Below are 25,344 nucleotides of genomic sequence, written 5' to 3'. Positions count from 1 at the left end.
TATCTGCCTAGTTAGCAAACTGGTTGGGTGTACTGAACCAGATGTGGTGAGGACAATCGGCTTAGCAACTACAACAACGAAGGACCTGCACAGGGGCTGGAGCTAAAAGAAGGTGAAAATCCCTACAAAAGCATGGATCTAACAGACCTGCATCCTTCCAATACTTATTTATGGATCTGAAACACGGCCACTGCTTAAGTAAAACATCAAGGATTAGAAATTTGGCTTGGACCTAGTGCAAAATGGGGTATTGCATTAGCCTCCAGCCCAATATTCAGGAGCATTGCAGTCAATGGGATTGAATGTCGGGTGGGACATAAAACAGGTGGCCAATAAAATACTGTCCCTTTTGTATTACTGCCCAAGCTGAATTTCTGTTCCAAATATGTGAAAGTGTTTCCATATGTGCTGTCAGAGATGATGGTTGAGAATTTGATGGTTTGATTTGGTCCAGTACACCGATGTAATAATGAGAAGCAGACTTGAAGTCATCATTAATAGTCACCATCGGTCGGTCATCTTTGGTTACATCGCCCACCTCACAGACATGGTTCCTATAAACTGGGCACTGTAGATTGGAATTGAGGTCAGGAAGGGACACCAACCTGCTCCAGATTGGTTAACCTGATTATATCAGATCACTCATGATCCATTGTAACTTTCTGACACTAGGAATGAAGCCAGACAGTGCATTAGGGACAGTTGATGCTACAGATCTGAACTGCCTAAGTGTAATCGCATGCTTAGTGATGATCAATCACAGAAGTCTTATTTCCAGTTTTTGCAAAACCAACCTTCCTCTCCCTGCAACACCGCCACCCCTCGCCGCACCACCCTCCCTCCCCCCCTCCACCCCGGCATCCCCAATCACACAACCCTACCACCTACCCACAGCCGGCTTTGCCAGACATTAGCCCAGGCCCTAGCTCCAGCTCCACTCCAAATCATTGCATCCACATGCAATTCAGATGCCTGGCTTCATGTGAAATCTCAGTTCCAACCTACCTCCTCCAAACAGATGCAATTGCCAAAACCTGATTCAACCCCAGTGTGCAATTACACCACTTCAGTCATCTTTCTGGCTTCAAGAGATTTTTAATGAATCTATATGTAAGTTAACATCGATAAACACACAAAATAAGTCTTGACTGTGTTCTAATAACTATTTGTTTTCTTCAGGTAGTTTACCAGAGTAAATGGAATGATAGTTCCACTGAGCCTGGGACAAAGGCCTTGATTGTACAGATTGAAAATAGAACCATCGAACTTTCAGATAGGAGTCAAGTTCGAGTTAACAACACAGAAATCGAACTTCCTTACTCTGATGCAGTAGACATCTCCATCCAACATTCAGGTATGCAGCTCACCCAATGGAGAAACGAGGCAGGGCAAGAAAGGTGGGTGTTCTCAGATAAGTAATTTAACTCATCTTGAGCCTTCTCCAATACAGGCCAAGAGAAGGGAATGCAGTTCAGTCTCCAGCTGTGGATGAATGAGTGACATGTAGCTTCAGTGTGACACAGAGTTTGAGTGCAACATATAATGGTGAGAGATTGCAGAGCTCTGAGATGCAGAGGGATCTGGGTGTCCTAGTGCATGAATCACAAAAGTTTAGTATGCAGGTACAGCAAGTAGTTAGGAAAGCTAATCGAATTTTATTGATTATTGCGAGGGGAATTGAAAGCAAAAGTAGGGAGGTTATGGTTCAATTATACAGGGCATTGGTGAGACCACATCTGGAGTACTGTGTACAATATTGGTCTCCTTATTTAAGGATGGATGTAAATGCATTAGGTGCAGTTCAGAGAAGGTTTACTGGACTAATACCTGGAATGAGTGGGTTGTCTTATGAGGAAAGGTTGGACAAGCTAGGCTTGTATCCACTGAAGTTTAGAAGAGCAAGAGGCAACGTGATTGAAACATATAAGGTCCTGAGTGGTCTTGACAGGGTGGATGTGGGAGAATCTAGAACTAGGGGTCGCTATTTAAAAATAAGGGGTCGCCCATTTAAGACAGAGATAATTAGAAACTTTTTCTCCCAGAGGATCGTGAGTCTTTGGAATTCTCTTCCTCAAAAGGCAGTGGAAGCAGAGTCTTTAAATATTTTTAAGGCAGAGGTAGATAGATTCTTGATAAGCAAGTGGGTGAAAGGTTATTGGGGGTAGGCGGGAATGTGGAGTTGAGGTTCCAATCAGTTCAGCCATCATCTTATTGAATGACGGAGCAGGCTTGAGGGGCCGAGTGGCCTACACCTGCTCCTAATTCGTATGTACATATCAAATTGTCACATGCAGGCCCTTTAACACAGCCAGTGTGTGACTCTGACACTGCATTCAGTCCTGAATACCAGCCCCTGGTGTTGTGAACTAGCATTAAAATAAAGAAAGTCTTGCATTTATGTAGTGCCTTTTATGACCACAGGACATCCCAAAGTGCTTTGCAGCCAATGAAGTACTTTTGAAGTGTCGTCACTGTTGTAATGTAGGAAGCAGACTTGAAGTCATCATTAATCGTCACCATCGGTCATCTTTGGTTACATCGCCCACCTCAGAGACATAGTTCCTGTAAACTGGGCACTGACAATTGGAATTAAGGTCAGGAAGGGACACCAACCTGCTCCAGATCTGTTAACCTGGTTATATCAGATCACTCATGATCCATTGTAACTTTCTGACACTTGGAATGAAGCCATTCAGTGTGTTATGGACAGCTGATGCTACAGATCTGCACACAATCTGCCAATTTGCACACAGCAAGCTCCCACAAACAGCACAGTGATAATGACCAGATAATCTGTTTGTTTTTGTGATGTTGATTGATGGATAAATATTAGCCAGGACACTGGGGATAACACCCTTGCTCTTCAAAATAGTGCCATAGGATCTTTTACATCATCTTGAGAGGACAGACATGACCTCAGTTTAACATATCATCTGAAAGACAGCACCTCCGAAAGTGCAGCACTCCCTCAGTACTGCACTGAGATGTCAGTTTTGATGTGCTCATGCCCTGGCATGAGACTTGAACCCACAACCTTCTGACTTAAGGTGAGAGTGCTATCAACTAAGCCACAGCTGACACTTAGCTCAGGTTGTGGTTTCAAGTTCCACTCAAGATACTTCAGCATGTAACCCAGGCTGACACTTTAGTGCAGTAATGAACGAATGCTGCCCTGTCAAAAGATAAAGAATGAATGACTTGCATTTATATAGCATCTTTTCATGACCTCAGGACTTTCGAAATTGCTTCATAGCCAATGGAGTATTTTTAATATATAATTACTGTTGTAATATAGGATGAGATATTAAACGGAGGCCCCAACTGCCCTCTCATGTGGGCGTAAAAGATCTCACAGCAGAATAGATTAAAGAATAAGGGAGATTCTCCCAATGTCCTGGCCAACATTAATCCCTCAAGCCACACCTAATTATCTGGTCGTTAACACATTGGTATTAGTGGAAGCGTGCTGTATTCAAATTGGCTGCTGAGTTTCCTACATTACAAGAGTGACTACACTTCAAAAGTACTTCATTGGTTTTGAAGCGCACACTCCAAATTTTGACATTCATACTTTCATATCTTCTACTAGACTAAATCCTGCACACCCTTCACCTCCATCCTTACAAACCTCTAATGGCTCTCTCTGCCCAGCATATTGATTTCTAACTTCCCATCCTAATTTTCAAATCTCTTTGCAGTCTTGCTGTACTCAATCTCTGTCATCTCCATAAATCCTAGTCTGAATTCCTCCACAAATCCATCACTTCTCATTTTGTGAAGGTAACTGCCATCTGTGCTGATCTTAATTTATAATTTTTTTTAAAATTTAGAGATACAGCACTGAAACAGGCCCTTCGGCCCACTGAGTCTGTGCCGACCAACAACCACCCATTTATACTAACCCTACACTAACCCCATATTCTCTACCACATCCCCACTATTCTCCTACCACCTACCTACACTAGGGGCAATTTACAATGACCAATTTACCTATCAACCTGCAAGTCTTTTGGAGGTGGGAGGAAACCGGAGCACCCAGAGGAAACCCACGCAGACACAGGGAGAACTTGCAAACTCCACACAGGCAGTACCCAGAATCGAACCCGGGTCTCTGGAGCTGTGAGGCTGCAGTGCTAACCACTGCGCCACTGTGCCGCCCTTGTCCTTATAAAATTTTATTCTCACTGAATGTAAGTAAACAGCTCAAATTTCTTCTGCATGTACCTCTCTGAGCAAAATTGCAAGTACTTCTTGACAGAGGCCTTTGAAAAGCTATTTTCAGCCGTGAACAACCCTTTAATAAGCTTACATTCATTAGTAACTTAATCAGTCATTATCCAGCCCTAAACAGTGTATTATTTTATAACTTGCTTTCCTGCTCCCATCACATCATTTCAGGCTCTGAGCCAATAAGGACAGGGAAATTACTGAATTGTTTTTCCTCCCCAATTAAGATTTTTCATAAAAGCAAACTGCAATCTGATTTCAAAGTTTTGCTTTTAAACTGCATACATTTCCTAAGGATGTAGACTCACAGGACCACCTCCTAAATACACACAAATATTAAATGCTAGCTGTAACAGCATCTATCCCCTCTGCCTGGTTGCACCTAACTTTTAACAGTTACCAAATTTGTAACAGAGGTTTCATGCATAAAAGAGTAGCACTCCCTGAAAAATTAGACATTTATAGAGTCCAGAAAACTTCATCCAAATGGAGCTCCTTGGTGCTCGACCAAAATGGAACACAGCTGAATGCTGTCCCCAATTGGTTCAGGTTGAATAGGTGAGAATCATAGAATTGTACACAATACTCCACCTAAGGCCTAACCAGAGTGGGGAGCACAGAGTGATCACAGAAATGACAGCATCGTTAACAGAGTACTAAAGTTGAGAATTTGGTGCAAGTGGGAATTCAGTGCAGAGGGGGAAGGAGGTGCTGCTTTTTATTTTTTTCTTACCTCCAGTAGCTGATGAGTTTTTATTTATGTCTTAAGTTTATTTCTGTTGTTAATAGTTTAATAAATAGAGACATGGCGGGGCATCTCAGTCTCATCGACTGCACATTCTGTTCCATGTGGGAACTCCAGGACACTTCTAGTGTCGGAAGTGTCATAAGCTAGAGGAGTTCAAACTGAGTTTTGGAGCATAAACAGCAGCTGGCCTCACTGCAGTGCATCCATGAGGCTGAGAGCTAAGTGCCTTGTATGTTTCTGGAGGAGATCACCCCGCAGCTTAAGCGAATTCAGGCAGAGAGGGAATGGGTGACCTCCAGTCAAGGAGGTCCAGTCAGGTCATGCAGGAGTCCCCTGAATTCATCTCACTCTCTAGCTGGTATTCAGTTCTGAATACTGGTGAGGGTGGTGGTTCATCTGGGGAGTGCAACCAGAGCCAAGTCCACAGCACCGTGGATGGTTTAGAATTAAGAAAGGTGCCATTACACTATTAGGTGTATTCAATAGGCCACCAGCTACAGAAAGATATAGAGGAGCAAATTTTCAGGGAAATTAGAGAGGTGCAAGAACCATAGAGTAGTGATAATAGGGGACTTCAATTATCCTAAAATAGACCGTAATAGTAATAGTGTAAAGGGTAGAGAGAGGGACCAGTTTTTGAAGTGAGTTCAGGAGAATTTTCTTGATCAATATGTTTCCAGAGGAAGGAGGCATTGCTGAATCTGGTTCTGGGGAAACAGATAGTAGGAGAACATTTGGGGATCATAGTATCATAAGGTTTAGATTAGCTGTGGAAAAGGACAAGGAGCAATCAAGAGTATAAAAACTGAATTGGAAGAGGGTTAATTTCAGTGGAGTGAGAACGGATCTGTCCCAGGTAAATTGGAATCAAAGATTGGCAGACAATACTGTAATCAAACAATGGGCTGTCTTTAAAAAGGAGATGGTTTTGGTTTGGTTAAAGAACAATGCCGTTAGGGAGAAAGGCAGTGCAACCAAAGCCAGAGCTCCATGGTTGACAAGAGAGATAGAGAGTAAGGTGAAGCAGGAAAAGGGTGTGTATGACAGATGTCCACTTGATAATACAAGTGACAACCAGACGGAATATAAGAAGTTCAGGGCAAAGTGAGAAATGAAATAAGAAGGGCAAAGAGAGTGCATGAGAAGAGCTTGGCAACCAACCTAAAAGGGAATCCAAAAGTCTTCACTCGGTATATAAATAGTAAAATGGTAGTAAAAGAAGGGGTGGGGCCAATTAAGAACGAAAGAGGAGATTTACACATGGAGGCACAGGGCACGACTGAGGTTCTAAATGAGTGCTTTGCATCTCCCTTTACCAAGGTAGAAGATGCTGTCACAGCCAAAGTGAAAGAGGAGGTAGATATTGGCTGGGCTAAAAATTGATAGAGGAGGTGCTAGAAAGTTTAAAGTTGATAAGTCACCAGGACCAGTTGAATGCATCTGAGGTTACTGAGGGAAATAAGGGTGAAAATTGTGGAGGTACTGGTCATAATCTTCCAATCTTCCTTAAATACAGAGGTGGTGCCAGAGAACTAAAAAATAGCAAATGTTACACTCTTGTTCAAAAAAGGGTGCAAGGATAAACCCAGCAACTACAGGCCAGTCAGTTTAACCTCACTGGGATGGGAAAGCTTTTAGAAATGATATTCTAGGAGAAAATTAACAGTCACATGGGCAGGTGTAGATTAATTAAGGAAAACCAGCACAGGTTTGTAAAAGCCAAATCATGTTTAACTAACTTGATCAAGTTTTCTGTTGAGGTAACAGAGGTTGCTGATGAGGGTAATGTGGTTGTATGTATATGGACTTCGAAAAGGCGTTTGATAAAGTGCTACATACTTGGCTGGCCAGCAAAGTTGAAACCCACGGAATAAAAGAGAGAGTGGCAGCATGGCTATGAATTTGGTTTAGTGACAGAAAACAGAGTTATAGCGAATAAAAGCAAAATACTGCGGATGCTGGAAATCTGAAATAAAAACAAGAAATGCTGGAAATACTCAGCAGGTCTGGCAGCATCTGTGGAGAGAGAAGCAGAGTTAACGTTTCAGGTCAGTGACCCTTGTTCAGAACTGGCAAATATTAGAAATGTAAAAGGTTATAAGCAAGTAAAGTGGGGTGGGGCAAGAGATAACAAAGGAGAAGGTGTAGATAGGACAAGGTCACAGAATGGCTGACCAGAAGGTCGTGGAGCAAAGGCAAACAATATGTTAATAGTGTGTTGAAAGACAAAGCATTAGTACAGATAGGGTGTTAATGGACTGAAAATTGAGCAGCCACAAGTACAAACATGAAAAAAACAGTGGGTAAGTAAACTGAACAAGTTATAGAGAATGTTTGTTTTTTGAACTGGAGGAAGCTATGCAGTGGTGTTCCCCCAGGGATTGGTACAAGGACACTGCTTTTCTTCATATATATTAATGACTTAGACTTGGGTGTATAGGGCACAATTTGCAGATGACACAAAACTTGGAACTATAGTGAACTGTGAGGAGCATAGTGATCGACTTCAAGAGAACATAGACAGGCTGGAGGAATGGGCGGACAAGTGGCAGATGAAATTTAATGTAGAGAAGTACGAAGTGATACGTTTGGTTGGAAGAATGAGGAGAGGCCATATAAACTAAAGGGTACAATTCTAAAGCGTGTGCAGGAATGGAGAAACCTGGAGTTAAAGGTGGCAGGCAGGTTGAGAAAGTGGTTAAACAGGCATATGGGATCCTGGGCTCTTTAAATAGAGGTATTAAGTACAAAAGTAAGGAAGTTATGATATGATGGATTCTCCCATTGCTTCGACAATGAGTGTTCAGCAAGGAGACTGGTTGTTCACCGTCTAGGTTGGTGTTTTCTCATGTTAAATCAAATCTTGATTTGTAGATCCAATTGCAAATATTACATATGAAGTCACTGTTGGAGGCGTGAGCGAAGGCACTGGTTTTATGGCATGCTCACATGTCCTGTAGGGGCCTGATTCTGTGCTCCTCAAGTGTTGCGATTGCTTGATAGAGGCTTCTCCATTTGGATCTGTCCACGGTTATTTTTTCCATGTAGTGGGGTCCAACTTACAAACTCTGAGATTGGCTTTCAGAATGTCTTTGAAGTTTGGGATGTCCTATGGTGAACCACATGGCCGACCCAGTGAAGCTGAGCTCTGATGAGCATGCTCTCGATACCAGGTGTACAGCACCTTGCAAAAACTCCGGTGCTAGGGATTTTGTCCTGCCATTTGATTTTGCAGATAGATCTTAAACAGCAAAGATGGAATGCATCTAGTTGTTTTACGTGACACCAGTAGGTTGTCCTGGTCTCACAGCCATATAGAAGTGATCTGAGAACCACTGCCTGGTGAATTTTGTTCTTCGTTTTGTGACACACAGCATGCTCTGTACAAACCCTGTGGATGAGCCTGCTGAATGCTGAGCTTGCTTTTGCCAGGTGTTGGGCAATTTCATCATTCAACATGGTGTTGGAGAGGATACTCCCAAGATAGCAGAACTTCTGAACTGAGTTGAGGGGTATATTGTTGATTGTGACTATGGGGTCTTGGTGTTTGTGGCCAGGGGCAGGGTGGTACAGAATCTCTGTCTTTTTCAGACTTAGTGTAAGACCGAAGCATTCTGAGGCTTGGTCAACAAGCAGCTGGATGTCCTCCGGAGTGTGTGTTGAGATTACAGTCATCGGCAAACAAGAGTTCATTTAGTATCTGTTCTTTAATCTTTGTGCGAGCCTTGAGTTTTTTGCAGATTGATGAGTTTGCCGTCTGTCCTGAACTGAATGTGTGCTCCTATGTCAAGATCTTTGAGTGCATGCAGGAGCATGGCCGAAACACAGATGGCAAACAGTACTGGAGCCATTACGCAGCCTTGCTTGTGCCATTGGCGACAGGAAAGGCATCACACTAGCCCTCATGCTGTCATGCATGAAATGAGTGGATGACCCTGATCATCTTTTCAGGGCAGTTGGATTTGTGCAGTGTCTTCCCCAGGGCTTCACGGTTTACTGTGTTGAAGACCTTGGTCAGGTCAATGAACACCATGTCGAGGTCCTTGGTTGGTTTGTGAACTTTTCTTGAATTTGACAGGCTGCAAAGATCATTCCAACCGTTCCTTGACTTTCCTAACCATGTGAGCTCCTCCATACTTGAACATTTCAGGAGGAATGCCATCAGTTCCTGGAGACTTACACCTGAAAAAACACTGATTTGGCCTCAACTGGAAAATTGGGTCCAATCCTTGGCACTACACTTTCGGAAAGATGTGAAGGTTTTAGAAAGGGTGCAGAAAAAATTGACAATGGTTCCAGGGATAAGGGACTTCAGTTCTGTGGATACAATGGAGAACCTGGGGCTGTTCTCCTTAAAGAAGAGAAGGTTGAGAGGAAAGTTGATAGCGGTGTAATCAAAATCATGGGTCTGGACAGACTAGAGGGAGAGAAACTGTTCCCATTGTCGGTAGGGTTGAGAACCAGAGGACACCGATTTAAAGTGATTGGCAAAAGATCAAAGACGCCATGAAGAAAACTTTTTTACACAGTGACTGGTTACGATCCGGAATGCACTACTTGAAAGGGCAGTAGGGGCAGAATCAATCATGGCTTTCAAAAGGGAATTGTATAATCAAGGGAGAACATTTGCAGGGCTATGGTGAAAGGGCAGGGGAGTGAGACTAGCTGAGTTGCTCTTGCACAGAGCCAGCATAGGTTGAATGGGCTGGATGGCCTCCTTCTCTGATGTAACCACTCTATGCTTCTATTATTAGCTGCAGAGATAGTGGATGCACTGGGTTATGATTTTCCAAAATTCCCTAGATTCCACAATGGTCCCAACAAATTAGAATTTCGCAAATGTAACATTGCTATTCAAGAAAGGAGGGAGAGAGAAAATTGGCAACTACTTGTCAGTTTGCCTGACATCTGTCATCAAGAACATGCTGGAATCTATTATTAATGAAGTCTTAGCAATGTACTTAGAAAATCATAGCATGATCAGACGGAGTTAACATGGTTTTACGAAAGGGAAATTATCTAACTAGTAGGGTAGATAAAGGGGAGCCAGTGGATGCAGTATCCAAAAGACATTTGATAAGATATGGGGAGCAGGCAAAAAAAGTGGAGTTGAGGCAGTGGTTAGCACCGCAGTCTCACAGCTCCAGCGACCCGGGTTCGGTTCTGGGTACTGCCTGCGCGGAGTTTGCAAGTTCTCCCTGTGACCGCGTGGGTTTCCGCCGGGTGCTCCGGTTTTCTCCCACAGCCAAAGACTTGCAGGTTGATAGGTAAATTGGCCATTGTAAATTGCCCCGAGTGTAGGTAGGTGGTAGGAGAATGGTGGGGATGCGGTAGGGAATATGGGATTAATGTAGGATTAGTATAAATGGGTGGTTGTTGGTCGGCACAGACTCAGTGGGCCGAAGGGCCTGTTTCAGTGCTGTATCTCTATGACTCTATCAGCTATGATTGTATTGAATGGCAGAGCAGGCTCAAGGGGCCATATGGTCGATTCCTGCTCCTATTTATTATGTTCTTATATTCTTATCCTATAATCAGAGATCTCCACTAGTTTAACACGGGAAGCATGACTGAGTGCTCCCTGCCTTTGGAAAACCCTGCAGGATTGCTATGTTTACAAATAGCTGTGTACATTCTGGACAACTGCACTGTAAGACTGCGCAAGGTTACAGCAATATCTAGCTAAATGGTTCTAGGTAAATGGTTTCTGGTGCTTCTTTTCAACAGGACTCTATGCCATTCTGAAGTTGCCGGAAGGTCTTACTATCACGTGGGATTGGAAAAGTTTTGTAGAAATCGATGTCCCTGAATCGTTGCAATCAAGAATGTGTGGATTGTGTGGCAATTTTAATGGAAACTCATCAGATGATTTTGTGTAAGTGCTGAAGTGCATGCATACATCTCAGAACAATGACGCTGAGACCATCTGAACATCTGGGGGATAATTTTAAACAAATTTGCTGGGACAGAATCCCAGGGGATCTGAGGAACAAAGGTTTTACACCCAGTCCAATGTTGCTCTTTGACTTCAATTCAGTGTAAAATCAGGTGAAGTGTAAAACTGGCATGCCACCCAATCTTGTCAGTTTCCTGAAGGCCAGGTTATATCAAAATTATTCCCCTAGTCTCTGGCATGAGTCAAGCCTTGTGTCATTGACTGACTAGAACATTTTTGCAACTCCATTTATTACTGCTGTTAACTTACGCTGCAACTTGTGGGAAACATTGTTCAGGTACAGTTGCTTAGATTGACTGCCCAGAGCAGCTCATGTTTTCACTTCACTCATCATTGAATTATGTTTGATGATGTAATTGTGGCACAAGATCTAATTCTGTGAAGGTGTTTTCCCAGTCAAGAGCTGTACTCACAGGAAGTATGGCCGGAGATCAGGGCTACAGTGTTGTACGCCTATCATTGACCTTTGCCGCCTGCAGTAGTGCCCTCCCCACTGAGAGCTTAGGCTAAGGGAATTGCTCTATGATCTTTTATAGTCTCCAAATTTTGCTTGCGTTTTGGATTCATCCAGCTTGTGGAATATCAATGCATTGATAAAATGATTTTGTTCATTTACATCCAGTGTTAGCATCAAGCATTTCCAGCTTAGCAGGCTGATATGCAAATTAGAGCTTTCTCTACATTGTCCCACCAAGTATTCTGATGTCAGGTGCAGAACAGATTAAAGACAAAGGCACAGAAATTCCTCAAGTCACAATTCCAGTGTAACTGCCAGAATTGTGCCAAATAGTTCTCTCCACACTGACCCCACTGGGGTTTGTGGGGCAGGGTGCCTCATTTAGTTATGATAGATATGTGCTACAGGTGCATCTAGAGCACTTGTCTGCCCATGCTGACCAGAAATTCTGGTGCCTGCTCTGTGGGAGTGACGTTATCCAAGTCCCATAAATTCTGGCCAAACTCCCATTGGCTCCGTGAGCAAGGGGCTAATGTAGAAACGTAGCTGGACGGTACTAATTGGGTTCACATATTCGGCCACATGGAGGCAATATACTTCCACTCACTCGGCGTAACAGCCTCCACTGATGTACCAGATACCACTGCAGCCTGAGGAATTGGACCTCCTAGTGTAGGGAGTCCCCACCCGTAGCTACACCCGCTAGCTATCATTTGCAACCAGGTCTTTACCATTTTTTGGAAAACCAAAGAGTTTGCAGCCAAAGTAAAGAATCTAGACGCATATAGTAGCTGACCCAGCAGTGCTGAAGGGACGGCGTAGAGGTGGCTTTATTCTGCATCTGCGTTACATTATAACTGACTTGGTACAGCTGGTTGCGTGATGAGTAAGGCATTCCATTGCTATTACTTACGTTGCTTTCCCTTTTGTGGGTGTGCTAAAACTCACCAAAAAAAAAAACTGACACACAAGGTCAGCATTGACATTCACTTCACTGGAAAGATTGGCTAAATTTTCATGGCAATTTCTAACTTAAATTACTAGTTACAAATTCATAACGTGAAGTTGGATGAATCAAAGGCCGCTAACAGTGGATTCCTTCTCTGACAGGTTGCCCAGTGGAGAAGTGGCTTTGTCTCCCATTGGGTTTGGAAACAGCTGGCTTGTCATGCTGAATAAGGGCAGTCTGTGTAGTGCTGAAGACATTGAGGACCCATGCAATGGAACAACTCTTCCTGACCACCAATCAGCAAACAGCACTTGCAGCATTATCATGGTAACCTTTATTGAATTAATTATTTTTGTGATTTAACACCAGGCAGCTTGCTTTAAGAGCTTCGTCAGCCCAATGTGGAAAGGAATCCTTGCCTGATTTCTTATTCCTCTTCAGCTTATTCCATGCTAACAGCTAAAGTTGCCAACACTCCTGGATTGTCCCAGAGACTCCAGAATTCAATATTTATCTCCTGGTCACTGCTCCAAGCAACCCAGGAGGAAAACCATAGTAACATATAAAAAATAATTGGAGTTTTGGGCATAATGGCTGTTTGGACGATCTATGACTGTCAATCAGGTTATGCTGAGTCTGTTCGCTTCCCAATTGGTGTGGGAAGGCGGTGTGCCACAAGGATGAACTTGTCAGGTAACTAATGGCAGAGGCGTGGGATCAGGGCAGTTGGAGCCAGAAAATCATGGGTTGAAAGCTCCCGCAATACATCCAACCCTAGCTGGCAGCCCAGGTAAAACAGCACAATAGATATCGTAGTTTGTGGGGTGTAGAAGATTGTGGGTAATGTAGCTGCCATTAATGACTGGTGTATTAGGTGACCAATAGTAGGACAATGTTGTAGTTAGGCACAGGAAGTCATGTGATGAAACATCCCAGAATACTGTCCAACCAGAGTTGACAATCCTACTGGCAGCACAGACCTTGCCAACCTCAGGTAGAAATTGTCTAGGTTTGTATATTTCTCTGGCTTCAATACTATTAGTTCATTATTTACAATTTTTCTGTTTTTACATTTGTACCCTAGTCTTCCCTGTACCTGTGGTATTGTATCTTCCTTCTCTGGAATTGTATCTATGAAGACTGAAGCAAAATATTCACTTCGTAATTCTGCTATGCTCATATCCTAAATCTGTTTCTAGTTGGCCCTTCTCCTCCTTTATCACTTTTTTTTCTTGATATGCCTATATAACCTTTGATACTATTTGTAAGATTTTTTTCATGCTCTCTCTTTGTCCTCATTTGCTGTAAGGCATGATGCTTTGAGAAATCTTCTGGAACTATTCAATCAATATATTCTCTTATTTTGAATTTGTGCAACTATTTCTCTCCCAATCTATATGAAAATTATAAACCCTAATTCTTTAAATTGGGCAGTCCCAGAGAGGAATGCTCATTAAAATGAATAGATGGGAAATTATGAGCTGCTGGCCTGTGATTATCTGACCTAGATCCCTGCCAACTGTGTTCCTCGCTGGGAACACCCAATCACTGAATCCTTCTTCTTGCATATCTCCCCAATCTGCATATACACACATTCCTCTGCTAATCATCACAGTCCGATCTATAAAATACTCTAATGTGTCTTTCTTATTCCCTTGTTTCTACATTCCTCCTTTCTCCCACCAGGGTAACCACCTTTGTTACTGCTGCCATTCCTTGCTCCATTTTCTATTTTCATATCTTTTCTATTCTGCATCTGCTACCTGACTGGGAGGGGAAATTTACTCTGCATCTCAAAAGATGGGAATTGATTTTATCCCTACCAGCCCGTCAGAAACGGGACAGCTGGACAGATTAAAAACCTGCTCGGATCTTGGCTTTTCCTGCTGCCTCCAATTTTAAACTGTGGATTTCTGCAGTTGGATGAGGAGCCTGGTAAAAGCAGGCAGGAGCCTCTGGAATTTATGCAAATCAGGGTCCTATTAGGTCAATAAGACCCCAATGACATATAAACTGGGATGTGAGCAGGAGTACCATTGCAACTTTCCCACCAAGCATGAAGCAGGTTGGCAGCTGGTGGAAAGGGGGAGCAGAACCTCCATATAACTCCAAACATTTCTGGAGTCTACGGCTATCTTCTTCACTATCAACTACACGGCCAATTTTTGTGTCATCAGCAAATTTCCCAATCATGCCTCCCACATTTAAGTCCAAATCATTAATATATAACACACACAGCAAGGGACCCAACAACTGAGCCCTGTGGAATGCCACTGGAAACTGCTTTCCATTCACAAAAACATCCGTCGACTACTGTCCTGTCCCCTGTGCCAATTTTGGATCCAACCTGCCACCTTCCCCTGTATCCCATGGGCTTTCATTTTACTGACTAGTCTGCCATGCGGGACCTTGTCAAATGCCTTACTAAAATCCATGTAGACCACATTCACTGTACTACCCTCATCAATCCTCCTGGTTACTTCCTCAAAAAACTCAATTAAGTTGGTAAGACATGACCTTCCCTAACAAATCCATCTTGACTATCCCTGATTAATCTGTGCCTTTCTAAGTGGCTGTTTATCCTGTCCCTCAGAATTTATTCTAATAAGTTACCCACCACCGAGGTCAGACTACCGGCCTATAATTATTTGGCCTATCCTTTGCACCCTTTTTAAACAATGGTATAACGTTCGCAGACCTCCAATCGTCTGGTACCTCACCTGTATCTAGTGAGGATTTGAAGATGATCCTCATTCTTACCTGGAAGCTGGTGGGCAACCAAGGGCCGTCTGAACTTTACCTACCAAAAGCCACTCTGTACCCTCTTCATGCCCGTTCCAGGCAGCAAGTGAACTGGTTGCATTTAAACGAGAACCCGGGAGTCAAAATACCTCAAGCTTGAGACTTGGGTCCGCATGTATGTTTCACAGTTGCTCCACCGGAGATCCGCTCTAGGTTAAAATCTACTCCATAATGTTCCTGCCATGTTTGACTGGACAATGTAGAGGGAACTTTACTCTCATTTATCTGTTTTTGCCCAGTGTGAGGCTTATGTTGGGACATGATGTGAGAGGTGGAATGTTCCAATCGATAAATTTCACTCAAAAAATAATTAGCTAGAATTGAAATTAAAAATCACTACTGCTAACCCACCCTTACCTGCGACAATGTTTTTGGTTATATTAGTGGTGCTGTTTGAAGAACTCCATTGGTGATTGTCTACTCTGTCCTGTTCTTCCCAGGGTCCCTTATTTCAGGCAGCACATGAGAGCGTCGACCCTCAGCCTTATTACCAGGCCTGCCTGACTGACCTGTGCACGTATGTGGAACAGTCACGGTGCCTGTGCAGCATACTGTCAGCCTATGCTTTGCGTTCCCTGAGAAATGGAATCATCTTAAACTGGAGAAATGAAACACTATGCGGTGAGTGTTTGCTGGGCATCATAGTGAGCTTGCCTGTGATTGGTCAGTTGGAGCTAATTTGTGAAAGTGACAAGTTAATTCCATATCAACAACAATTTGCATTTATATTGTGTATTTAACATTGTAAAACATTCATGGTGCTTCACGGGAGCATTACCAAAGAAAATTTGTCACCAAGCCACATAAGGAGATATTAAGATAGGTGACCAAAAGCTTGGTCAAAGTGATCGGTTTTAAGGTGCCTTCGAGGAGGAGAGAGAGAGAGGTGGGGAGGTTTAGGCTGAAGCAACTGAAGGCATGACCACCAATGGGCAGTTCCAATTACAGACCACCTGGGGACTGAATTGTCTGCCTTACCTCAAAGATTTGAAGTAGTGGATCAGTCTTCCAGTTGGAATGTTTTATCTTTTTCATCTAACTCTCTGCTTTTTTTTTAGTTCTTCCTATCTAAGAACTTGGGCGATCTCTTGCAACTAATAGGTGGTGCCATTCTAAGGCTGGGTAGCAGGTCTTTGGGAGAAGCTGGAGCCACATTATTCCAATGTAGCAGGTGTGTGGGTGTTGGCTGGTGTCATAATCCCTCTGATTTTCTCTGAGCTCTACTCAGTAACTCCCTTCCAGCAACACATGTGAGATCAGAACTTCATTGCATTGGAAATTACAGGCACAGGTCTGTTACGCCCTGCACCAGCATAACATCCCCAGTATAAGTTATGATGCCCTGGCAACAATGAACAACCAAGATGAGGGGCTAAGCAGCAACCCTAAAAGCCTTGCCATCGTCTGCTCCTCACTGTGCTTCGACTCTGCTTCTCCCACACATCCCCCTTTTTTCTCCTCTCTTGTTCTCCCCCTTACCAAAACAGGTAGATGGAGTTAAGATACTGATCTCCCATGATCCAATGAAATGGCAGATGGGCTGAATGGCCTTCTCCTGTTCCTGAAGTTGTTGAAACTTGCTGAGATGTTTCATACTCCAGTAACCAAGTGGCCATTCTTCGCTGCAGATGGTGAGCGTCGATAGGATCTTTTCCATGAGATGGCATAATCACAACTAAGCTTGTTCCAGATCTTGTCCTCTTCCAATGTTTACAAATGCATGTTTTCCAGTGTAGGTGCTGTTTAATGTTCAGAAACAGGGCTCTGTTTTTTGTTTTACTTCTCACTCCTGAGCCCTGATGCACTGAGGCGAATTGCAATACTAACTAAGCACAGACCAGAATCCCAGGACCTTTAGGTCTGTATAGCTCAGGACCAGCATGAGCAATGCATTACCCAGTGAGCCAGAGGAGCACCAGTTTCAGGATCATTTACAACAATTATGTGCTATTAGCAAAATCAGTTACATAAAATCTCACTAGGTCTGTATCTGGGATAGATTTTACCCAGGGTATTCTTTCTCAGAATTCCAGGATAAACAGTGCTTTCAATTCTGTGTTCTCTTTCTCAGGTGTAATTTGCAATGGTGGGTCAAGTTATAAAGAATGCAGCTGCCCTCAGACTTGCTCTACCTATCTGCAGTCAAACACCCAGTGCTCCACTGCCTCCTGCGTTCCTGGCTGCCAGTGCCCTGAAGGTAACCAAAGAAAAAATACACAGTTTCAGATCAGTTCCCATGTATCATCACCCAACACACAGAATCAGAGTAAGAGAAAGACAGTTGAAAGCAACAAGAATCCACTCGGTCTCTCAGCCTCAATGTGCCATTGGTTCTCTTTCATTGTCTTCAATCCACATCCAACCCTGGCACTCAGGCTCTGTTCCTCTGCTCTAACTGAATCAGGGTTCTATTTTTAATCAAGTACCCATGCATTGTGGTGTGTGGCAGTGTATACCAACAGTCCAGATTCACTGTGTTGTATAGCAGTTGATACCAACAGCCTCCAATCACTGTTCTGTTGCAGTCTATACCAACCATGTCCCCATTAATTGTGACAGGTTAGGGGCTGTGCCAACCAAGTATTCTGCACCCGCTGCCACTCCACTGACTGATAGCCTGTACTAATTGAGTGTGAATTGTCAGTGCTGGTGGCAAATTATAGTAACTAAGCAATTTATCCCAGCACTCATATAATAAAGAACTGTGTTAATTTAGTTTGAGAAGACATATGCTTCACAAAGCCACGTTGATTCTCCGACAGCAATAATGTATGTCTTGTTTTGGTCACCCCTCCTAATATCTCCATTGACACAGCATCCATTTTTCCCGTAAGTCGAGATGTTTTGCTACATTAAAGGTGCTAGATAAATGCAAGCATTTGTTATTGCCAGATATCTGAACCAGTTTGGAAAATTTGCAGTGATTTGAGCCCTGGTAAAATGTAAAAGTTTGGACCCCAACATCAATTGGAAAAATGTAATATTATAAGGCCCACAATCAATGTAGGAAACATAATAATTCACCTTTTGCATTCAATGCTTCAATATATAACAATAACTTGTATTTATACAGTGCCTTTAATGTAATAAAACGTCCCAAGGCTCTTCACAGGAGCATTATAAAACAAAATAAGACACTGAGCCACATAAGATATCAGGTCAGATAACCAAAAGCTTGGTCAAAGATACAGGTTTTAAGGAGCATCTTGGAGGAGGAAAGTGAGGGAGGGAGGTGGAGGGAGGGTATTCCAGATCCTAGGGTCTAGGCAACTGAAGGTGCAGCCACTAATGGTGAAGCAATTAAAATTGAGGATGCTCAAGAGGCCAGAATTAGAGAAGAGCAGATACCTTGGAGGCTGTGGGACTGCAGGTGATTACAGAGATAGAGAGGGCCAAGGCCATGGAGGGATTTGAAAACCAGGATGAAAATTTTAAAATCAAGACATTGTTTAGCCAAGGCATAGAATATAAGAGCAGGGAGGTTATGATGGAGCTGTATAAAATGCTGGTTAGGCCACAGTTGGAGTACAGTGTACAGTTCTGGTCACCAAACTATAGGAAGGATGTGATTGCAATGGAGAGGGTGCAGAGGAGATTCACCAGGATGTTGCCTGGGCTGGAGCATTTCAGTTATGAAGAGAGACTAGATAGGCTGGGTTTGTTTTCCTTGGAGCAGAGAAGGCTGAGGGGGAACCTGATTGAGGTATTCAAAATTATGAGGGGCATTGATAGGATAGATAGGAAGAAACTCTTTCCCTTAGCGGAGGAGTTAATAACCAGGGGGCATTGATTTAAGGTAAGGGCAGGAGGTTTGTTTATTTATTTGGAGATACAGCACTGAAACAGGCCCTTCGGCCCACCGAGTCTGTGCCAACCAACAACCACCCATTTATACTAACTCTACAGTAATCCCATATTCCCTACCACCTACCTACACTGGGGGCAATTTACAACAGCCAATTTACCTATCACCTGCAAGTCTTTGGCGGTGGGAGGAAACCAGAGCACCCGGCGAAAACCCACGCGGTCACAGGGAGAACTTGCAAACTCCGCACAGGGAGGAAGTTGAGGAGGAATTTTTTCACCTGGAGGGTGGTTGGAATCTGGAACACACTGCCTGAAGGGGTGGTAGGGGCAGGAACATTCACAACATTTAAGAAGTATTTAGATGAGCACTTGAAATGCCATAGCATACAGGGCTACTGGCCAAGTGCAGGAAAATGGGATTAGTTTAGACGAGTGCTTGATGGTTGGCGCAGGTGCGTTGGGCCGAAGGGCCTGTTTCTGTGCTGTAAAATTCTATGACTCTATGACCGGCAGCGAATGTAAGTCAGTTAGCACAGGGGTGATAGGGGAACATGACTTGGTGCGAGTTAAGACATGGGCAGCAGAGTTTGGGATATGAAACTATATTTGGTTTGCTTCCACTTGTCCTAAATTAGACCAATCTGAATATTATCAATTAAGAAACTAATCTGAGTACAATGTTGGTTGAAAAGCATTTGGATTAAAAAGTTTAACTCTTGGCTTACTAGAGATCAAGAAATGAATGGCAACACTGAGTTGTTCCTCCAACAATATTTTTCAACTGCTATGCAGCTGGTTATTGAAATATTTCTCACAACAACTTAAGTAACTCAGGTTAAAAATTGTAACAGTAGCTAGGTTCCCCCCCAGAGTCCTAAAGCTGCAGCTGGATTCAGCTTAATATATCGAAATAAATTTCAGTTCATGGCAGCTTTTAGAGCACATAGGAAGCTGTTTTTATATCCCCTCTCTCAAGTACAAGCCACAGGAAACGCTCCCGAAGTGTGCTCTCTCTGAAAATGCCTGAACCTGCCCATATTTCTGGGTTTAGGCATTTAGCACCTGTGATTGGGTGTACACAAATTAGAGGAAAGAAATTTGAATATTTAAAGGTATATTACTTTCTTATAGTACAAATCACTACAAATTTTCCTAACTGGTTCAGATGTCTGGCAAGAACAAATATTTACATTTATATAGCATCCTTAACATGGAAAAATATTCTTAGGTGTTTCAGAAACTTACAGGATAAAAAATGGATGCTGAGCTGAAGGAGATATTAGGAGGGGTGGTCAAAAGCTTAGTCAAAGAGGTGAGTTTTAAGGAAGGTTTTAGAGGAGTGGGAAGCGAAGAGGTTGAGGGAGGGAATTACAGAACGTGGGATGAGGCGGTTGAAAGCATGGCCACTAATGGTGGGGTGAAGGGAGGGGTTTCACAAGAGGCTGGAGTCAGAGGGACAGAGAATTGGTGGAAGGGCTGTTAGGTTGAAGGAGGATACAGAAATAGGGAACCTGACAACTGCTCACAATTACATATTTAAGTTGGATTTCCTGAAATTTAGTGGAAAATTTGCCAGCTAGTCTTTTGTAGTCTGTGTGTGAATCTAAACTGTAGTCAGTCATCCTTGGTTGTGAAGTGTTTTGAAACATCTTGTGGTTGTGAAAGGCGATATATAAATGCCAAAAGTTGTTTCCTTTTTTTTGTAATCAAAATTGTATGCATTCTATTTCAGTCTGATATTGTTGAAAAGGCTTATGACCCATTTGCTCTAGAAATGATTGGGCAGAACTTAAATTCTCTTCTACATCTATCTGATTCAGTCAGTCTCTGCAATGGCTGGTTTGATATCTGGATTATGTCTTCAGCAAATTATCAATGATCAACATTTGTTCTTGGTTCCTCAAGCTTCTTTTCTTTTTCTTCCTAAGTGTTACTGAATGAAGGGGTGCCAATACTGCTACATCTCTCTGGACTTAGCTGAAGCTTCTTGCCTTTTCTTGCTGCACAAGTTTCTTTCAGTTTGTAAAATGGTTCCTTAAGACTAGCAGTTATGCTGTCTCCTTTTATGTCAGAACATCAAAGGAATATAGTTTATCCCTTAGGCCATCTTTTACTTCTATAAAAAAAAATTTTAAGGTCTTCAATATATCAATTATTATAGGTATCTTGTACCTAATAATCTTTCTGGAAGTAGGCAACTGCTGAACAGTAATGCCATCCTTAAGGTTTCCCCAGGAATTGTTCTGAAGCTTGGATGTTCAAATGTTTTAAAATGGTCATAAACACCGAACAAACCAGGCCAGTTAGCCTATTTTACTATCCCAATATCTCGGACTTTTCCATCCATTATAAAAATGGATCCTTGGGACACAATCCTGCCCATCCAATAAACAAAATGGTACTCAGCTCTTTATTTTCTATCCCTTGGCTGCTTCTCAGGCAAACCCCCCACTTGCCAAGACTGAGGTACACATGATTTTGCCACATGAACATTAAAACTTAAAATTGCAAGCCCCTGACTGGAAAGACATTTGCATAGTACCAGACAATGGCGACCCGTAGTTGCTTTCCCGATACATAGAAGTGGTCAGACCAGTTTTAGTCACATGACTAATTGACTGTTGCAGAGGTTTGAATTGAGAGTTTTAAATTGGAGAAAACAGGATTTGAACTGAGACAAAGCCGTATTCATGGAATGAGGCTCTCTCCTGGAACTGAAGCGAGTATTACCTCCTCTCCTGTCTGCCTACTCCATCTCTTTCCCATGGAACTGAATCTTGTGAAGACACGTAAACTTAGAGAGAAAAATCTCCTACGTAAACAAGGTTTACAAAGAATACTGGGACACAACGAAACGCAAGACCATATCTTCAATCAAGGACTACAGCGAGCTCGAGAAACAGTAACAAGACATTGCCTCAAACTGTTCTACTTATATTTTCTTCTGCTCTTTTCAGTCCCTATTTGCATGTGTGTATCGCGTGTGCATGCTAGCGTGGGCACATCATATATCCGTAGGTGTTAACCGTATTAGAGTTTAAGTTTTAATAAAATTTCACTTTTCTCCTTTAAACCTGAGAAAACCTGGTGTGTTGGTTTCTTTGCCTTCTAATTGGAAAGCTGTGAACAAGAATTCCCAAAAGGGGAGCTCAAAACACAGTGTGTTGAAAAATAAAACCCTGTTACAATAAGACCAGGTGAAGATAGTAACAGCCCCCAGACACCTTTCGCACCTGGTCGTAACATACTTCTCTATCTCTGCAGCTACATTTCGTTTGATACCACATGCCTAATTTTTGTAAAAAGCCTCCTATGTGGTACCTTGTCAAATGCCTTTTGAAAATCATGCATATAAATCATCTAGTACCATCCCTAAATCTTAAGCGCTTTGGAAAATCATAACTAATGCATCACCAATGTCCTCACCTATTGTAATATTCTCAGCTGGACACCATCTAGGACTTGTATATTTATCTAGCTTTAATCCATTAGTTTATTCATTACCGCTGTCCTGTATGGACAGAAATAAATTTCTTCCCTTCAGTAATGTCTAATCTTTTCTGTATCTCTGGCTTTGACCAATCCTTCTGACTAAATATTCATTTTTTGATTCTGGTACATTCTTATCCTCCAATACTGTCGCACCAAAATCTGCTTTTAGTTGGAACACCTCTTGATCCTTTCAGAGTTAACTGTTGTTTGTGATTCCCTGTTCTCCCCTTCAGGCCTGATAGTTACCATTATATGACTGATTGCACTATTTCCAAGATAGTTCCAAGCTACCAGATCACCATTACTTATAGCTGTTTTAAAAATATATATGGAAACCTTGGCTTTATAAATAGAGGCATAGGGTACAAAAACAAGGAAGTTATGCTAAACTTTTATAAATGACTAGTTAGGTCTCAGCTAGAGTATTGAATCCAATTCTAGGGACCACAATTTAGGAAGGATATCAATGCAGAGGTGATTTTCTAAATGATACAGGGATGAGGGATTCTAGTTATGTGGAAAAAATCTAGGATTGTTCTCCTTAGCCTAGAGAAGGTTAAAAGGAGATTTACCAGAGGTCTTCAAAATTGAGGCATCCTGTTCTAATTCAACATCCTCATCACACACTTTTCAGCTTAGGTTAATGGATGCTGGGATCTTGGCTTTACATTCCCTAATTTAGAGGTGCTTATGCCAATTATACTGTTCCTCTCCTGTTTTATAGGTCTCTTCATGTATCAGTCGAATTGTTTGCCACCTTCACTGTGTCCAATGGAATCAGTCTACAGCCAGGGAGGCCTCCTCCTATCCTAGCTTGTGATGGCGCACTGCAGTGGTCCATTTATATCCACTATTTGATTAACTTTACTCCAAATCCACATGGTTTGATAATGGGAAGGGTTAGTGAGCCCTCACTGAATGGATTTGAACACTACAGCTGGCCTGAGACTAGAAGACATACACTGGAGGCTGAGTGGAAATTTTTAAGGCCTGACTTTGTGAAGTATTTTACATTAGATACCAAAACTGTGAACTACTGATCAACAGATTATGGAACAGAATTTTATTTATTCAGATGGTACAGCTCCCATATTATTACCTCATTAGAATTGAGAACTACTCTGTACAGTATTGTATAAATCGTATTCCTTTAATCAGAGTCTTTCTATGGAATGTAATATTTGAATTGTTACCGTTTTTGTACATGAAATAAAAGACTGGATTTACATTAAAATGTTGTTAGTAAGAGTTCTATAATTCTTTGAATGATATCGTTCATGCCTCTTTGTTTTTTCTGTAAAGAATTTCTCTGGTCAGTAGGTGTAGCACCATTTACATGTGCTTGTAAAAGATTTCTTCTAGTCACTGTTTCCCGAGGAATCATTTCTAGTGGACGTGTCTGCCCTAAAATAGGTGGAATTGTTGATGAGGCAGTACTGATGTGCTAATGCAATGCAAACCATTTTGGTCATTATTATTTCATTGACTCTATGGTAATTACCTCATCTACCTTGCTTTTTGCTTCAGTCATCTACTTTCCACCTGTCTTTCTGCTGTCGACTGCATTGCTGCTTCCTCTAGCACCAGCCTCCCCCCCATCCCAATCAGACAAGGCACAAAGTGAATTTCCCATTGGGGATTCCCTAACATCTTTGTTTCTTGGAAGAAAATAAGTGGTCAAATGGGGGGCTTGCATTGAAGATAAATAATGCCTCCCAATGATAACTGTATACCTGAAGATACCGGCAGAGCTGCTCCTACCTGCATTTCCATCAGGAGCAGAGGCAGCAGCCTGAAGATGATGTGGAGGACAACTCATTCTTTGTTGTAAAGCACATTTGTGCCAGACAAGATACCTCTTTAATACAACATTTAGTTGTAGCATGAACAGCCTTATGTGCTTGGCTCTTTAGAGTTTCTGTCATGGGAACCATCTTGCAATTATCCCACCACTAACCTACCATCATGTGCACAACCTTCACTGTGTGCACCCATTCATGCAACCTCATCAAAGGCACTTCCAATCAATGTTCCCACTAAGTAATGCGGGGTGCACGGCCGCGGAGCAGCCTGAAAGGTACTGCGCAGGCCTTTTCTGTAATTAATGCGTGTACGCAAAGAAATTTGAAGGGACTGTGCACTGAAACAAAATGGCTGCGCACAACAACTAAATTTTAATGGTGATATTGCTTCCAGTCCTTGCCAAGAACGATGTCTGCAAGTATCTTGTACAACCATTATTTTAATGAAAATGCATACTGTGTGTTTTCCTGGTACTTAACATCATATGTTCCCTTGTGCCAGTAGATAGGAACATAGGAATTGCTGATGAAAAAAGTCAAAGGTCCACGTAGATCACCTTCTATTATCCTGATAGTCGCATGATACAACAACAATGGAGTTGCTAACTAATTTTAGTAATCAATCTCTATCAATTAGTCTACAAAAGAACCAGACATGATGTGAGGAAAACCCCAGTTAGACATTCCATTGTTTCTCTTAGTTAGGAGGTATTCTCTTGACTACCACATATGGCCATTGCACAAACAGGCTTCCAACTACAAAACTACCCTCAGTGATGGACCTTTCTCTGCATACCAATTCACACAGCTCCCAATTCATACTACTTCACAGCCAGTTCCAAACGTTGCCAAAAACAATGTTTACATCCACAGCCACTTTTGTGCAACTGCAATTTTACTGAAAATTTAGGCAGTGTATGTGCTTAATGCTTCTTCCCACAGTGCTTCTCCTTGTTGCAAATTTGTGATGAGGGAGGTCTTAAACCTAATCCAGTACTACCATGTGCCAGCTCAGTGGCCAGAGACTGGGAAGTGGCTGGCTGATGTATTCATATGTGTGGCTTCTTGGGACTGAAGTGTCCTTGTTTCAAATCTGTTTAGCTG

At 42.4% G+C, this 25,344-nt stretch overlaps 1 protein-coding gene across 2 annotated transcripts in view; it reads left to right on the top strand.

Moving 5' to 3' along the window:
• Positions 1–23,625, top strand: part of LOC137377283 (kielin/chordin-like protein) — a 455,612-nt gene extending 431,987 nt beyond the window's left edge. The window contains exons 39-44 of one of the 2 annotated variants that reach the window (XM_068046829.1): positions 1,180–1,354; positions 10,703–10,850; positions 12,499–12,664; positions 15,580–15,760; positions 17,211–17,336; positions 23,163–23,625. In XM_068046829.1, the coding sequence (XP_067902930.1) occupies positions 1,180–1,354; positions 10,703–10,850; positions 12,499–12,664; positions 15,580–15,760; positions 17,211–17,336; positions 23,163–23,251 (885 nt within the window). In that variant the 3' untranslated portion in view covers positions 23,252–23,625. Of the gene's footprint in view, positions 1–1,179; positions 1,355–10,702; positions 10,851–12,498; positions 12,665–15,579; positions 15,761–16,197; positions 16,278–17,210; positions 17,337–23,162 lie in introns of those variants that run through there. The other variant, XM_068046830.1, reaches the window with a different exon arrangement.
• The last annotated feature ends 1,719 nt before the right edge of the window (positions 23,626–25,344 follow it).

Source organism: Heterodontus francisci, chromosome 14 (assembly GCF_036365525.1).
Source record: "Heterodontus francisci isolate sHetFra1 chromosome 14, sHetFra1.hap1, whole genome shotgun sequence".
Lineage (NCBI taxonomy): Eukaryota > Metazoa > Chordata > Chondrichthyes > Heterodontiformes > Heterodontidae > Heterodontus > Heterodontus francisci.
Note: the sequence above shows the minus strand (reverse complement) of the source record. Positions and strands in the feature narration are given on the sequence as shown.